We start from the raw sequence: 18,254 nt of genomic DNA on the forward strand, positions 1-18,254 counted from the left end.
GCTATAAATTTTGCAGATGTTTCAAGTCAAAGGAACCATTTTGAACTCCACCAGTAACAGGCCTGAGTCTTGATCCCTACTGTTTTATTTCATTTTTTCTGGTTTTATGCCAAAAGGTAACTTTCTGATAACACTTCTACTAGTCTAGCAAACTGTTCATAAGCTTGCTGATAACCATCTTTGCTGGTAACCAGCACTAAGTAGCTTGGGAATGTTATTCAGATCAGAATCATATTAATGATTCAGTGTTATTTAATTCAGATCATATTGAAAGATTAATTATGAAATATCAACTGCACTGAAAAATTAAAGGTAGATTAAAAAGCAAAAGTCACAAACGGGACAAAAATAAGTATTAAGAACATGAAAGTGACCATACTTAATCAGACCAAAGGCCTATTTAGTCCAGTATCCTATCTTTGTCAATGGCTAAAAGTCTGGTTTTGAGATACAGAACAAAAGTATAAGTACAGAACAAAATATTTGATATTTAAGACCCTTCCAGCCTCCAAACATTTTCAGATTTGCCCCATGAAAGGTGAGTTAATCAATTCAAATTAAGCAACATATCTCTGTTATTCCCTTCAAAACATACGGACACTAATATATTATTTTTGCAAGAACTGATAATTAGACACTTTCCTGACTTTTTTCAATGTAAATTGGCATCTCTGTAGCAAAACCCAATAATTTTCTTACAAGTTAATAGTAAAAAGTGAGAAAGAAAGAGATAAGAAAAAAAAAATCAATATTCTACTAAAATAGTATAATCAAAAATAAGGAAGCAAAATATAAATTTGTAGTGTTACTGTTTTTTCTAAAAAGATAAAAAATCCAGGGTCATTACCATAGACATTTCAAAATAAATGTCTTACCTCATATGCATAGCCCAAGGAAGAAAACTGACTCCTGAAGTAGCCAAGTTTGTACACAGCTACAAAGACCAAGCAGCGGATGATTTCCAAAATTCCTGCTTTGGCCCTAGAAATGGGAAGTAATTTAGATTAACGTCCAATCTTTTCTTCTTTGTTAACTTCAGTGAAAAAGAGAATGTAGAAATAGTCTGTGATGTCCTGCACTTACATCAAGTTATCTTTCTTAACCTTATAGTTAAGTTTTTATAGTATACATCTTATATGGACTTATAACACTGAATTTGCTGGGGGTGAGAATACACATACTCACAAACTATATATGAACTCACACAAATGTAGGTGTATATATAGCTATTGTCTTTTAATGTCAAAAAGGACAACAGTAAAATTCTGAAAACTTCTACAAGTAGTTCAGAATCTTTTCATCAGTCTATTTCTGCAATTTTTTACTAATTCACATTATTAACTCCCTAAGTTATACACATCTCCGACATACTGACAGATTTTTACCTGTCCTGAAATAAACTACTCAGTCCATACAAGTGAAAGGTATTCCTTTCTGAAAACATAATGCACAGCAGGTGCAAAGCGGGACTGACACCTCAATCTCAAATGAAGCTTCTATTCCACGTTTCTGTGGGCAGGGCAAAATAGTTTCTCTGTAAGAAACTGTAGCTGCTGTTTATTCTTCTGTAGGGTCACGGTGCCCATATGGACTACTTCCATAGTGTATGTCTCACCTGGCTGGTGTATTCAAGACCTATTTTGATTTGAATCTGTACTGATTAAATTTAGTCTTAGGTCTACACCATCCTTCACATGATTTTGAGTGTACTCTGAGCTATGTTCTGTGCTTTTCGTATATCATCATCATATCCGACACCTATGGCATGCTACACAGGACTAACACAATATGATTGCACTCTGAGCTTGAACAGCCTTGGGACAGCCTGCAGGTCTCACTGGCCTGCCAGTCTCCCAAAACCAGAGATGTGGACCCAACAAATGCAAGCATGGAGGGTGACATGAGTAGCCCATCCCGTAACTTTTCTGCAAGGGACAATACAGATATAGCCACTAATTGCTATGGGCACACTTCTGGGTTTAGGTGCTGGCTATTCACATATTATTTTCTAGTCAACAGACAGCAACGTATGTGTCTGAGTGTATCTATATTTCTTTATCAATATAATTTCTGACACACTTGAGATTTCCATATAATGATAAATAATACATAATGAAAGAAGAAAATAAAAAGCATGTTTTGTATCTTGCCTGTTCTCCATAAGTAGTCCAAAAGAGGTCAGGGACAGAATGATAAAGCCAATTCTCAGGAGAATAGTTCCCTGTGATAAGGTCTGTTAAAAAGTAGACAAAGAATTAATTTAGAATAATTTTCTGAAGAGAAATTGAGTTTTAACAGAACAGTAGCTTCACCTTCCTCACCCAGTGATGTTACTGTCTGCTTTTAAAGTAATTTGTTACTTTAAATTTTACAACAAAAATATCTGCTCTGGATAGCACGCTTGTCTGGAGTAACCACCTTTATAGTTGTTTACTGAATGCTGTATTTCTAAAATAATGTTTAAGATATTCCCTTCTGCACTATGTGTTTTCCTGAAGTTACTTGATTCCCTTATGCCTTTACTCAAGAGGGAACAAACTTATTTCTAGATAAAAATCCCAGCAGCCCCGTTCTTTTTCTTCATCTTATGTTACAAGGTCTTTACAATTGTCATTTGTGAATCCCAATTGATGCCAAAACCAATACATTGGTGAGAATAAGAATTCACATGACATGACAATATAACCATATTTAAGAAGAAACAAAATTAACGTTGTCCCTTCATGACAACTCAACACTTGGTTCCCACTTCAGCAAAACTCTTCAACTCATACCATTAACTTCAATCAGACTTGAAACACTTTTAAACATTAGCATGTGTGTTAGTACTTGGATGAATAGCAGCATGAGGATTTATGTCCTTAAAATTTACATTGAAACAATACAAACCAAACTCAGGAAAACAGAAATTATTTTCATTGTGAAGTTTGAATTTTTTCTTTTCATTTATTAAATATTTTTCGTATTCTGCACAGCTGCCTTTGAAAATCAAATATTTAATCAGTTTTCTTGTTCCCTCCCTGACTTCCTTTCAAATATTAGTTTTGAAAAGCCTTTGTTTTTTCATTTAAAAAACAACAAAAAACCCAAAACAAAAGTAGTGGATCTTGCTGAGTTATAGGAGTCCTTTCTGGCTTCAATAGCAATAAGGTTTATGAACAGCATTTTGCACCTCAAGATTGCAGGCATTGGAAAAATAAAAATCTATGAATGTCTGTCCTGATTTCAATAAATCCCACTTGGTGACATGCCCACCTTCCTTCGGTGGTGGCCCCTACCCCTTGAAGAGATCTAAGGTAAGTATCTGTGAGCGTGGGAGGCCACAGGAGGATTTTCTCAAGTTTTACAGCTGTGTGAACTTACAGTGCCCATGTTTGCAAAACACATCAAACCACACACTCAGGCTGGGTAGGTTTCTGTAGTTTTACTGAAGAATCACAAGCACCTACTTAGATATCCTTAACAAACAGTTATTGAACAAAGAAAACACAATCCCAGCAATGAGCGAGCTAAACAGCAGCCTCACCAGTTTACAAGCCAGAACACACTTCTCACAAACGACACCTGTCAAGCCACTCTGTTGAACAGATTTATACCAGGATAGATCAAACTCATTACTGCATTGCTACATTTCCAATCTGTTCCATCCCTCCTTATGATAAACTTACAAAACCTCAGACTGAGGATTACCAGCATCATCCACTTACATATACTTATCCTTGAGAAAGGATATTCTTTACACTTTTCTTACGCTCTTAGCCAGGGCATCTGCTATCGGCCACCACAGGAGACAGGATATTGAACCCTGAGGGGACTCAGTGTAGGAGTTATGTGTTGAGACTCTTGCTTAAGTTAAGAAAGCAAAAAATGCTGTAATGGGTTTATAATCCTTTATCAAGGTTTGTATCACTTGGAATACATTTGCATATTCCAGATACAAGTTTTAAAATTTGTCAATTAAAGATTAAATTGAGGGTGCTCTTTTTGAAAACTTCAGTTTCTAGAATCCAAAAATCCCACCTCTATCCTAAGTTTAAAAGGCTTTCCATTGTTAACATGAAGCAATTTATTTTGAAGTGACAAAATTTTTGGACAGAGCTTTTTTTATAAAAATCAGGCACAGACTCTATTTAAGTTTAATAAAATTAGTAGTTCTTAAACTGCTCCACAGTAAGTTCAACTCCCACTTCAGCTTCCTGTAGAAACTGGGTTATACAAAAATTCAAGAAGTGAGCAAAGAAAAACATGATTTGGCACAGGCACAAGGGAATTCACCCATAAATTTCTTAGAAATGCTTTGATATGTTTTTCAATGATTGTTACTTGTCAAATAAAGGAGTTTGCCAGGGAACTAGGACTAGAATTCACGACTTTCCTCCTTAGAGACTGTCCTCACTTTTAAGTTGGAGAATTACACCTTTTTTTAAAACCTAGTTCTTCTGGCCAGTTGGGTCTGATTTTGCTTTGTGTTCCCAGTGCAATGCACTAGCTTCTACAGACTGCCTTAAAAATACTCCCACAGTGGTAGGGCACTATTCTGAGAGAAAGAACATAAGGTTTTGTATCCCTCTTAGGCAGGAAAGAGAATTGAACATCAGATCCAAATTTCAAGCGAGTCCTGTAATTGCTACATTACAATATATGGCTAAAATCACACTTTATGGAAAACGAACCTGCAGTGGTTTTGAGAGAACAAACGTTAGTATTTGTCTTCAGGAAGAATCCAGCAGTACCTGCTATGAATGAATAAGGGTGTCTCCAATTTCCAGTTGAAAAAAGCTGCATGACTTCACCTTTTTCTGCCCTCCCAGTGTTTCCGAGCTGGCTAGCATTACACAACCAGTCACCAAGTCCTAGGCATATGGGTTTCCTTGTGATTCCAGTTTCAGAAAACTGAGGTGCTGATTCATTCTACCTTCCTTTAAGTACCTTTACTGAAGTGCCTAAAACCCCATTATTAACCTCAGCTTTCTCTGTAATCAGTGGAGAGAGAGCACTTTCTGAATTATTCTATTTCTTCCCATTAGCTAGATAGCAAGTCTAGAGGCTAAATTTGGTCCTTACACTAAGAGCTGGATTTGAGTGGATGATGGAAGCACTTCTCCCAAGCAGACACTTTTGGGTCATAGTTTTAGTGGTGTTTTCTCTCCTAACTTCTATCAAAATTTTTTTTCTTTGCTTAAAGATATATTTTAATTGCCATTTCTAGAAGAGTAGGAAAGAAATTAAAAATTACTCTTTTGAAGTTAACATATTTTCAGGAAACAATAACAATTTTTATTGTTGTTGTTCTATTATATAGTTGTTGATGGACCTTGAAATAATTATAAGCTTCATATTAGAGACACTGTAATATTGTAATTCAGACTGCAGGTTTCTCTCCACAAAGAAAGAAAGGATTGAGTACAAGAATTTGGAGTATGAGCCTGCAAACTTCTCTTAAACATTTTCTCTAAGATATGCAAAATTGGAGCCTGGAGTTATCATTTGACTCTCCACATTTATCTAACCACAGAAGAAAAAAGCATAGATTAAGAACTTGAAAGGAAATTAATAAATTGTGGTTCAGTATTAAACATGGATTTCCAGAAAAAAAATGGTAACGGAAATACATTTTAATGTATGTTACTACATCAGAAGAAAGAACTGAAGCAACCTTATAATTTAGGAAAATCAAACCCAAATATAAACAAGCCCTTATCTTTAAATGGTTAAAATGCTATATGCAGTTCTTTTGTATAATAACCACCTGAGCCAGGTATGATCATATTTTACAGATTCTGTTTTTCAGGCCAATTTCCATTTCTTTTCAGACGCTCTCCTAGTTGAACCATAACATTTTGAACACTAGCTGTTTGTAAAACTTCTTACGGATCAACACCATCTGTGGCCCAGATTGTGAAGGACTGGAGGAATCTAAAGCACAACCTGCAGATCACAGTTATTTGCAAACTGGCACCATCATCAGACCTACACAAATGCATGGCACTGTAACGTCTGAGCACGGTGTTGCAGCCTTCCACTTCCTAAGTCCTCAGCTTTCCGGAGTGATGAAGGGTGAGGCATAAAGCCTTACTGGGAACCATGAAGGACGAGGGTGTAAGCTACCCTTCACTGTAGATCCACGCACCACATTCACATACAGCAAAAAGATGTGTTCCCTCATTTGTGCTCCTAGTCAAGGACTACCAAGAAATTTGCAATGAAATACACCATGATGCCATTTGGGAATAACAGCTTTTAGAAAACCAGCCATGTAGCATAAACTTTAGCATTATTAGTTTGCTTCCATAACTTTCTCTTTACAGCTCCAGCGGTATAGTTACATGCTGCCTTGATTCTTTTATTTACCTTCAAACATGTATCACCCTATGAAGTGGATGCTGGCAGCTGAGGCATCCATTTTCTAGGCATTACTCTACCAAAATCAACAAAATAGTCAGTGGGTTATATCACTAAGCTAAACATCATATATTAAATCTACAAGTTGCAGTGTGAAAAGAATGTGCCTTTTACACCTTCATTAGTGCTAGCATCCTTGTTCCACTTAAACATAATATGCATGGATGTATATATAAAATAAATGAGTATTTATATACTGGAGTATTTGTACAAACAGAGAAGCCTGTGGGACCACAGCAGGTTCCCCAATTACAAGTCAGCCACAACTTTGCAATGTGGTTATTGGCTGCAATCAAACAGAAAAAAATATTTCTGTTGGATTTTGATTTCATTGAAAGCTTTAAAAATATCTTGGAGCCTTAAAAAAAGGGCAGGCTTTAGAATTTTGGGAAGAAGTTTACATGGCTTTGTAATCAACAGATTGGCACAGCGTTATTACTTTATATTTTGTCAGTAATGAAAAAATAATTCATTTAAATGAAGGAAATAGGCCATTCCAAATGTGAATTTAGATGAAAATTGAAAGATTCCAAATTGACTTTTATGTTTCAAAGGACTCAGATTGTTTTATTCCTTTTGAAGAATAACACGGATGTATTTTCTCATCCTGGTGTGTTCAGTGTTTCCACAGAACTGCTAGGACGATGTCACCACATTTCATAATTTAACAGAAGCCCTGCTGTCTTATATCAGACACTTTCAACATTCAAATGAAGAATGCTACTACAATGCTATGAAATTTGTATTGTTAGGTGTCTTTGTCTGTATGAATTTATTTTAACTTAGAATTCCTAAAAAAAATTGTAAATTCTTAACAATATTCCATATACAGTACTTGGTGATGTCCTGCTGAGTGGATATATTAATTGTGTTCTCAACTTTCAAGAGATCTGTCTTATCACTTACTACTTTTCATCTAATTGAAACTGCTCGCATATTCATAGCATTATAAGCACAGTAAATGTTACAGTATCTATCAACAATAAAAAAGACACTGCAAAATGAATTTAAGGTACACTTCACTTTGATTTATGTGATGCATGCAGTTCTGGAGCTATGAGACTTTTGCTTTGAATGTACTGCAGTTTTACACTCCTAGCACTCTCTCTGGGACCGATCCAAATCCCATTTCTTCAATGAGCTTTGGATCAGCTCTAGATGTGCAGAGCTCAGAAGTAATTTTTATTCTCTGGATGTAGTGCAGATTGCTATATAGAAAATAAACACTCTATGCTCTCTCCTGTGGAAAATATGTATTTGTTCTTTCCTGTTTTGCTCTTTTTGCAAGTTAAATGTAGGTCATTCAGACCGAAGGTATATGGTTGCTCTTTACATATAGAGAAATTTAACACTTCTACAGGCGTGAGACCAAACACTGAGCAACTGTAATCACTTGAGAAATGTAATAGCTGTGTGCTGTGTCTTATGGCTATTATGAAATGGAACTTATACCTAAAAATGAGGAAAACAGTTAGCTTTCTCCATTTATGGAGCTATGCCACAGTTATGACATAATTCATAGCCAGACAGAAAGTTCCAGTTGTATCCATAGACATTTCATAACTCAGTGTAGTGGAAAACTGATATTGAAGAAAGATTTTTGCCAAGTAAAGTTATTCATACACAAGCTTCCTTCTCATGACAGCTTCCCCACTGTACTGCACAGTGATGCTGGAACTCTGCCTTGGGACCAGCACTTTCTACACCCACGCTCAAGGTTTATGTCCTGAGATGAGGTGCTTCTAGTCCCCCATGCTCTCCTTCTTATTCTTACTACCTTATTACCCTACAGTTTTGTGCAGACAATTTTCTTGTTGTTTTGCTACAATAAGGTCATAAATGGTGGATCTTCAGGATGTTTCCTCCATGATTGCAAGAATTTAATGATCACCTGGGGCTTGGGTGCATTTTTCAACTTCCCTTATTACTTATTTTTAAACAGCTGCAGTTAGCAGCAGAGAAAATAATTCGGGCCATCCATTTGTCCTTCCAGGACCAGAAAAAGGCAAAAAGAGAAAAGAATAAAATAGGAAAAAACTCATGAGCAGTTACTTCTTGCTGCTAAAAGCAACAGTAACAAAGTAAAAGACAAAAAACTAACCAACCAAAAAAACCCACAGTTTGATCCCTATACAAATATGACTTGCTGCTGGTATGTAGGAATCTAGAAGTATATCCGGAAAGTCTTGCAGAGGCTTTTCTCAATATAAGAACATTAGCAATCATGTATACTGTATATCTTGTATACATTGGAAGTATTTATCCTTACCTTTGGCTTAATTTCCTGTCCTCAGAAATTTCTTAGAATAGACTAAGCCTCAGATGGCTTAGTAATCTCTGAATTCCCTGCAGTTGCAATGTGACCCTTTATAGAGGTGAACACGATGTGTAGAATAACAATATTAATCAGAAGAGTATGGCTGAGGTAGCTTTTATATTATATCAGGAATGCTACATAAAATACTGACTCTAAACTTTTCTCAAAAATTGCATCGTTCCACTGGTCTGATGTGCTACCCAGAACACATCTAACAAAAAAAAAAAAAAACCAAAACAAAACAAAAGAGCTGTAGCAGCTCGTATATTCTGAGCTGCCAGAGCTGCTATAAGCCTGCTGCCGCATATCCCAAGAAATTTTTTGAGTCGCTCTCCTGCCCTTCTTGCCCTGGGATGCAAGAGGAATGTCTGAGTCAGAAGACCAAAACGTCAACGTTTGGAAAAGATTTCTGACAGCTTTGAAACGGCTTTGCAATCCTCTGGAATCCTTCATGGATGACCACGGTCAGATACGCAAAAGAGACTTATTTCTAGAAATCTGCCTCTTGGCTGGATTCAGACATGTTGGTCATGGGCAAAGGCATCAGGGTGCAGCTAGAGGGGCTGCTCCCTGGGGACGGGGTGGTGGCGGGCAGAGGGGCATTGCCATGGCCCCAGCGGGAAGGGTGCTGTCCTGCAGCGCCCGTCGAGGTGGGCAGGGCACAGTAACCACTGTCAGCCAAGGGCTGGAGATCACTGGGCAAGCATGTTCGGATGAGGCAGGTCCACAGGCAAGCAGAGGCTGAAGAACCCAGGGGGCCCTTGGCACCCTGACAGCAGCCTGTGGCAATATGGGTGACACAAACACAACAAGAAGACTGCTTTTTAACCAAGGAGGTCTCAGAAAGGGTTGTAAGAAGGTGGCCAAAGGGCATTTTATCAAACCGATAGACTTTTGTGGTGTTTTGGTAGGCTTTTGACTGATTTGTGGGAATATTAGATGCATTAAAATTATGCTTCATAACTAGAATATTTTAGCTTTAGCAAAGTAGAAGCAGTTGTCACAGAAGGAAGAATGTAAAGGAGGTTGGAAGGTACGGAGGGTGTGAAACCATGGAAGTAGTTAATGTCTCACTTCTTGCAGGCAGAAATGGCCTCATAGTTCACCTTCAGAGACCACCAGGTATTCATGGAAGAACTACATCTTCTTACCAGGGGGATCTCATCAGCCCAAATGCGAGGTGCTAAATACATGCATCTCCTTGCTGTATTTCTATCAATGCTGTTGTATGTTCGAGACTGGAAGAAGGATTTGCCCTGAATCTGTGCTCTTCCAACTCTGAACTCATGCTGACACCAAGCTTCCCACCTGCAAGCACTGCAAGACCTTTGCAATCTTCCTTCTAAAGCCTGGGCATTATTGGCATCTAACAATACGACCAACCTTGACATCTTAAAACTTACATAGTTTCAAGTCTAAGATACATTTTTCCTTTCATGAGGTCTTAAAAAGTGAAGCAGACACATCTTCTATGGAACATTTATTATTTTTAATTTAATTGCTTAACTTAATTAATATGGTTATTAAATATTGTTTAGTAAACAATATCAAACACTCTATATTTAATATTATATAATTATATATTTAGCTATTTATTTTAATTCTTTTTACAGAATCTAGTTATTATTATAATAGCTTAAGTAAGTTATGAGCCAGGCCGTAGAGCCTCTACTCAATGCTTTATTATTTAAATATGTTGTGTGTCATATTACTGTTAGTACGATGTGCTATTTCATAAAAATAGGAACTACTTACAGTCACAGTACCAAGAAGTTCAGTATACAAGTCCATTATTACAGCAAAATGTACAACTGCATAGCAATTAAGATAAGCTGGTACACTTGGATTGAAGGGAACTTCTTTTCCAGTGATCTGTATGAAGCAAAACAGATAATTACCTTCAACAGTGACCTGCTTCAGCCTGTGATTCCTTAGTATTCTTTATACTTACAAACACAAAAAAGATTAAGGGACATAGATAATTGCACAAAGATAATCTACTATCAAACTTATGTACTACCTAGTGTGAGACAGAGTTTAACTCTGCGTGTGTACGTATGTTCACAGCTAAAAGGAAAAGAGAAATACCGTACTCTATAGAACAATTTTTAAAATCTCTTTAGGAAATGAATAACGAAAAGATAAATAAAAAATATATATTTTTCCTTCAAATAAAAAGAAAAAAACACAGCTAAAACATTCATTTCCTTCAGTTTCTGCTCCCATTTCATCTTCCCCTATGCTTTATGACTGCTAATTTGCTAATTTAAAATAGCACGTGTTGAGTTTTTAACATTGATCCAGTAGCATTAAGAGGTCCAAGTAAATTACACTAAACTGAAAGCCTGTGCATGTTCTATTTACCACTGGGATTTCCTCAGGAAGGCCAAGTCTCGGTTTGCCTGGTCCCCAGCCTGGCCCTTTGAATATGACAGAAAGCTTGTTGCAGAATCCAGGTGTGGCCCAAAACGTGTTCCAAATATGAGCCAAGGGACGTAACTGAAAAAAAGAGCACGTAATTTTTCATTGTTAGTAAAATAAAATTTGATAAAACATTATATTTTATTCATTTTTAGCTCTCATGTAAATGATTTTTTAAACTCTAAAGAGAATAAATTAGGAATAGATGAAGACAGTCGGAAGTTCAGAAAACCTGACTGATATAGGCAGGAGTCATATCAAGCCTCTGATTTATAGTGAGGATTACAATGACTTCTGCCCAGAGGAAAATCTGTCTCTCCTGTAATCAATCCAGAGTATTTAACGGTGTACTGTATAGCTATATTTATGGTAGTTTGAAACTAGAAATAGGTTACTGGGACCTTGACATGACGTACTCTCAATAACTAAATTACTTCATTTCTGACTGGAATGGATATAATTGCACAGGCTGTGGCCATCCTTCCAGCTTCCAGCCCAGACACCCCTGCAGGTAGAATTTCTCATTCTTTGAGATGCCTCCTTAGGTGAACAGTCATGAAAAGCAAACGGGGACTTCAATACTCCTCAGTCCCTGAGGTTTTTAAAGAGAATTTTTATCCAGCTTAAGTGAAGCCTGGACCAATAAATCTAAGAAGCACCACACTAAGTACTTTTTCTTCTTTTTTCTTTTCTTTTTTTTTTTTTTTTTTTTTTTTTAAACTGTATTCAACCTGTTCTGGAGGTTTTGTTGAGACCATGACAGCTGCTATATAATGCTGTCAACACAAATCATTCTGGAGTACCTTGAACAGCAAATATGCAGAAGAGATTAAAAAAGTAAAGATATTACACCATGGGGTTATTTATCAAATAGCAATATTTAGAGAAGACAAACAACAGACGAAATATATATTTTTGTCTGCTTCGCTGCATATTGCTCTGCATACGGCAAAACAGACATCATTCAGTTCAAGGCCTGTTATATCTCCGGCGTAATTAGTTGTTAATTTTACTGTATTGTATTTTCATGATGACTACAAGCTCTGCATATGCTCAATGCGGTGAGTAGAAATAGTTGTTTTGTAATGAAATACTGAAGAAATTGTAGATAATTTAATTGACTGTGTAGTAATGCAAAGATGGCCTCAACTTTTCCTAAGAGAGGAGTTTCTTTTGAACATGAGTGCCTGTTGAAGATACCAGAGTCCGTGATACAAACTATAGCACCTGGAGCATGATGGGATCAAATGAATTTACTGGATGTGTTAAGCCATATACAACTTTTGCATCTTCTGCCTCAAATGTTCCTGATGGAAGAAGAAAAAAAAAGAACAACCAACAATCAAATTCAGAAGTATACATATTTTTGCCACACTAGCTAAACATGAGAGAGAATACCTTTTTTTACTTACCAAATATTCTGTCCCAGATAATGAGTGTGCCGCCATAATTTTTGTCAATGCAGTAAGGATTTCTACCTACAATAAAAATAATTTATGAGACCAGTAATTGCATACATAAGAATACATGCAACTGAATTATGAAGGGAAATCTTCATCATTAGCATCAATTTATAATCGAAAAATAATTTTTAAAGGTAGCTAATGCACCACTCCTTATACAGATATAAAATTTCTTTTTTCTTACTAGGTTTGTTGCTCTCTCTCTACTCAGATTCAAATGTACTAATCAAACATATCATACCCAAAATTTCTGTGAAATAAAAGGATTCATTTGGAGCGTAAACTCAGTTCAAAATTTATTTATAAAGACAAATTTAAAAGCAAACAAAAAATCATTTCACCAGTTTATACCTAAGAAAATATATGCGAAATACATTTATGCATAATCATCTCATTAATGGCTTTCATCTGTCTCTATCTTCTATGCCATATGTCTGATCCTGCCTTCATTATTATTAACTTCAGTGTGAGGAAAACTGATCCTCCTATCTGTTTTCTAGGGAATGGATTTGTATACAAGCTGTCCTATCAAAAGCATGAGCAAAGAAACATTGATTACATATCCCCAAGTTTTTGGAGATAGGCTGGAGCGACTGTACAACACTTGATCAGCTCCGGAGTGATTCTGCTTAACTCCGATCAGGATCAGAGGATTAGTTTGGATTTACAGCAGAGCAAATAAGAGCAGAGTGTCTCCCTCCAGGATTACCAGTACTTGTGCAAATTTTAAGGATTAGACACTTAACAGCACCACAGTCTTTTTAAAAAGTCTACACAGTGCCATAAACACTTTACACAGGGAGGATATAATAAATATTAATAACATCCTCTGTACATATAACTGCATTTGAGTCTGTTTCAAATTATTTTGTTCTTCCATTCCCCTATTACTTTTTTACTTGTTATCTCTGCACACCGAATGAGACAAGGGCATCTATGAAATCCACTTCTATTCCTCAGATATGTTCATGACATTTTTCAGTAGGCAGTGGAGTTATTAATCCAATTTACATATGAACTACGGTCATGAATGCCTCTGAATATTGACGAAAAGTCAATCATCGTGCACTTGTGTGAAGTGAGATTTTTCAATAATTCAAACAGCTGAAACCAAATTCCACTAAAACATTTAACAGTTCTTTTTCTAAAAGGTAACCATGTCTTTTCACACATTTAGTGCTTGAATTTGAATGCCAAAGCATCTGTTAGTGATTGACAAGTTGATGATGCTTTAGTAGTCAGGGAAGGATGAGATATTTTTCTGTCAGTCTTCATATTTACAAATGTTGAATTGTTTTGCTCAGTCTTCCAATTATTTCACATTATCCAGGTTTAATTTCTGCTCAATAACTAATCCTAAATGTAAAAATTTTAAAATTAAATTTAAGTTATAAAAAAGTTTTTTAAAATACCGTGAAATTTCTAACTGAGCAAGGACTATTTTTGAAACAATGATCAAAATTAAACTCCTTCTGTAAAACTAATTTTACAGTACAATTTTAGTACTTTATTATTATTATACAAATAGTGACCATGAGAGACAACACACTGAGGAATAAGAGGTTACACTTTTAGCTTACCATGATGAACTCTGTGATGACTGGGAGTATTAAGAATCCACTCCAGAGGCCCAAGGTTGGTGATAACCTTAAAAAAAGTAATGTTTCACTGAATTTGAAAATATTGTATAAAATCAAGAAGAAGGAGGGAAAAGAGGGGGAGGAAATGCATAAAGAGGATGTTTATCTTAAGGAGAACCGCATAAAAAAAACAAGAATGCATTTTTTTTTGCCTGAACCATTTGACTGTATTACTTTTACAAGAATTTTCATGGAAAAAGTGAAATTTAGTAAAATGCAAGTTAAAAATTCAATTTATTTTTGATCCAGCAGCACATTTTCTTCTTATTCTTATTATCAGTTCATTATTCCATACAGATAATTTCACTCACATTTTTTACCCATATCCATTGGCACTGCTTGAGATCCAGTGTAACTCTAAGATCCCAGTTATGTGAACACTTTATATCAGCAAATGGCTGGCACTGACCCAGAAACAAGTACTCCTTCCTCCTTCAGTACCTTTGACTGCTTGTTCCTTCTATCAATACCGTTCTTTTACCCCAGTACAAATGCAGTAACACAACAAACCTGATTAGGGAACTGATGCAAGTTAAAACTAATTTTGGTTTGTTTTTCTCAATTAGTTTAACTGGATCAGTTCCTGAATCTGATCCAACATATGGTCACAAATACACTGGCATGTGTCAGAGGCATGAAAAGAAAGTAGACCAGGATAAATTCATAGTAGAGCTGCAATCTAAGGCAATGATTCAACAGTACAGAAAATCCAGCCTTGATCATTTTAGTACCAGACCAAAAATGACAGAAAGTGTTGATTGCCATAAACTTACTCTAATGATTCAAGCTTTGTCAGAAAATGCTGATGAATTAAGTTTGTATTAGCAGGGTTTACGCTAAATTAGGTACTCTCCTGTATGTACTCTCCTGTATTATGGAGCCAGAGGAAAGCCAGCATTAACTTCAAATTTTGTGCTTTGGTTAGCTCAACAGAAGTGTTGAGCCAAACACAGGATACCCAAATGCAGCAACCATTGCTTAACCTCAAACACAAAACCATCAATCACAAATAGATGCAATCACTGGATGACCAAAAAGGATTTCTATTCAAAATATATCCTAAAATGGTATCTATTCACCATGTCTGATTATGACCATAACATCTTGCAATTAAAAGCGGGGGGGAAGCAGCTAAATAAAAATGCTTAGACTTTAAGAAACAAAACCCAGAACCTATCACTTTGTCTTTTATAGAACTTAATTAATAAATTTAATAATCACACTGCAGAAATAGGTGATCTGTAATATAATAACAGAGATAATATTGGCAAACAACACATTAAGTAGAGAGGCAGACAGTCATTACCCATAAGAGCAGGTCCATTCATCTAAGTAACTAAACATACAAGGATTTTTATTCATTTAAGGTTTACAGAACAAAATCCTAAAATACGCCAGTTCTATTTCTGTTTAATTCACACTTGTGCAAGTGGAAGTAGATCTGGACTCAGAAAGTAGACACAGGACATTCTTCAGATGTATTTAAATTTTTATGAATCAGGCAAATATCACAATAAAAGGAATAAATACCTTTTGTTCCTTTTTCTCTTTAATAACAACTAAAAGAACTTCTACTTAATAGGTTAAGTAGAGCATTTCTGTAATTCAAGGAGTACAGAAATGAGCAAAATTCTTCAGATAGAGAGAACTGTAACATTTGGAGCATCTGTCTCAAAATCCTGCACACACTTGACTGGAAAAGCAGAATACTGGGACAAGCTTGTTTTGTTTTGTTTAACTCAGAAGCCAAGGACAACATAAGTAGGACCATTTGTTTTTCTCAGTTCTCCCTCAAAATAAGTTCAAGCCTGAAAAGACCACTTAAAGGTGAGAAACAATTCATCATTCATGCTAGCTCCATTTCCCGTCTCTCTCAAGCAGAAAATCCCACTGTTTTAAGCTATGTGAGATGTGACCACTAAATTAATTTAATGAGTCAAATGTCTTGGATTGAACTGCAGCCCAGCACCTGAGAAAGCAGTGATTTATCTATTAGACCACACCTAACTTTGATCCACTTGGTTTCAATATATTTATACTCAGTAGTTTAACAATTTTTGTGAAAATAAACCAAATCTGCACTAGGAGAGCAGGGAATCACTAAGGTATAGCAGTCTTCACTTTTAGCCTACAGATGGATTATAATACAATGTCCTCACAATGAATACCTTCAAGTCTTCAATATCCAGCTGATGAAATTCATATTTTAAAATTAAAATTCATCCTTTTGAAAGTCCTTTTGAAAGTCGGTATGTTAAAGTAGAACTTTGTGTCTTGGGGCTCCCTCAGGACCTCAGGAACTTATGTGAAATTTTAAATAAATACTTCTGACTAATCCTAGAGAAAGTATTTTCTTTGGAAAATGAAACCTCTCTCGTCCTTTAAAATAGTCCCAGCCCACTAAATAGTCTTTCTTTGGGTGATGACATTTACAAATCTACTGAAATATCTTCTCTGCAGCATCATTAGTGATTGATGCCTGAGCTTACTTTGATTCATTGTTCAGCCAAGGTTACCTCTATTGCAAAGACATACTAGCCACATGCTGATGGAAATATCATCTGAGATAACAATTATAACCACATGACTTTTAAACTCAGAGGTGGTACAGAACTCTGTACCTGACCAAGCAAAAATCCAGCATGCTGAAATTAGCAATCCATAAATCAACACTTTGGCTAAAACACATCAAAACTATTTTTTCACCAGATATTCAAAATTATACAGGGTGCTATTTCTAGAAACTTCCTTTGCTGTCAGTAAGTTTACTTCTATATATTTAGCACATTTGTAAAACAGAAAAAACTGTTGGCAGTGGAAAATTTTTGGTGCCATACATTTTATAAATATTTATAAATGTATATTTTATAAATATATCCATATATCATTCTGACAAACAGAAACATATCACTGCTGGAAAGCTACACTTTGAAGGCTCCTGCAGCACCACATGGCAAAGAACATGATCATTTTGTTGAATTTCATTGAATTTTTCTATGTTCTGCCATCTTACCAGGGGCAAAACTCCTACAAGCAGATCTTTTGCCACAGTAAATTGTCAAGGCTAGGATAGTAAGACAATTTTTGCCAGGCAAGATTCTGACCCTATCATGTCAGGCTGACAGGAACTTACTGAAATCACAGTGAAATGAATTAAGTCTGTAGGAATTGACTCATAACAAAATTTAATGTGGTATAACAACAGTCCATGTTCAAAAGAATGCCTAACAGGCAACGGAGAGGAGAAAGGCAGTAGCAGGTACTTCACCTACCCATCTACCTTTCAGCTATCAGTCTACCCTCGTTTCTGTGCCTTCATTGTGTCCAGACATTTTCCTTGGAGAATGGAAATTGCAAAGGAGCTCGTAAGTGTTCATGGTAGCAGTAACCAGGCTTATGCTGTAGTTGCAACCAGTCACCAAAGCATAGACACCACTAGGTCTCAGTCATTCAAGACAGCAAAACATTTTCAGCTTAAAATAGCTTTGTATTCAAAATGGCTTTTTAGAATATGAATTTTCATAATGTTTCACATTTCAGGAAAAAAAAATTAAATTACAAATTTTAAAAATTAACAAAATAAATGTGACAAGAATAGCAGCACCACAGCTCTCAGTTTTGTGGCAGGAAATAAGAAAAAGCTTTCTGCCACTATAATTTTTGTATGCAGTAGAAAGTTTTATTTCAGACCTTTTTACTGGAAAGTAGTTTCAAAATTAAAAAAAAATAGTGGAAATGTCATTACACAATATCCCTACTGACTGTACTTCAAACCATATTTCATACTATTGAAAGGAAAAAGAGTCTGCTTGTGACTATAAAATATTCTTGTTCTTTATATCATCATCTTGCAGCGATTTTGGGAATATAGAAAAATAGCTACCAATCCCCTAAAACTTGAAATACCCCAACTGGTGTCCAACGATGACCTTATCTGTATTTTGACCAATATGGCTGGGGGGTTTGCATTTGCGTTTGTTTCCCTGATAGAGACGCTACTGTTCTAAATCA

The 18,254-nt window shown here is 35.9% G+C and overlaps 1 protein-coding gene across 1 annotated transcript in view; it reads right to left on the reverse strand.

The window, feature by feature from the left end:
- Positions 1 to 18,254, reverse strand: part of AGMO (alkylglycerol monooxygenase) — a 192,866-nt gene that overhangs the window by 78,484 nt on the left and 96,128 nt on the right. Inside the window, 8 exon segments of the mRNA XM_075495548.1 lie at positions 876 to 979; positions 1,388 to 1,434; positions 2,151 to 2,233; positions 10,475 to 10,591; positions 11,084 to 11,218; positions 12,368 to 12,447; positions 12,553 to 12,618; positions 14,184 to 14,250. Of these exon segments, the coding sequence (XP_075351663.1) occupies positions 876 to 979; positions 1,388 to 1,434; positions 2,151 to 2,233; positions 10,475 to 10,591; positions 11,084 to 11,218; positions 12,368 to 12,447; positions 12,553 to 12,618; positions 14,184 to 14,250 (699 nt within the window).

This window comes from Mycteria americana, chromosome 2 (genome assembly GCF_035582795.1).
Source record: "Mycteria americana isolate JAX WOST 10 ecotype Jacksonville Zoo and Gardens chromosome 2, USCA_MyAme_1.0, whole genome shotgun sequence".
Classification (NCBI taxonomy): Eukaryota; Metazoa; Chordata; class Aves; order Ciconiiformes; family Ciconiidae; genus Mycteria; species Mycteria americana.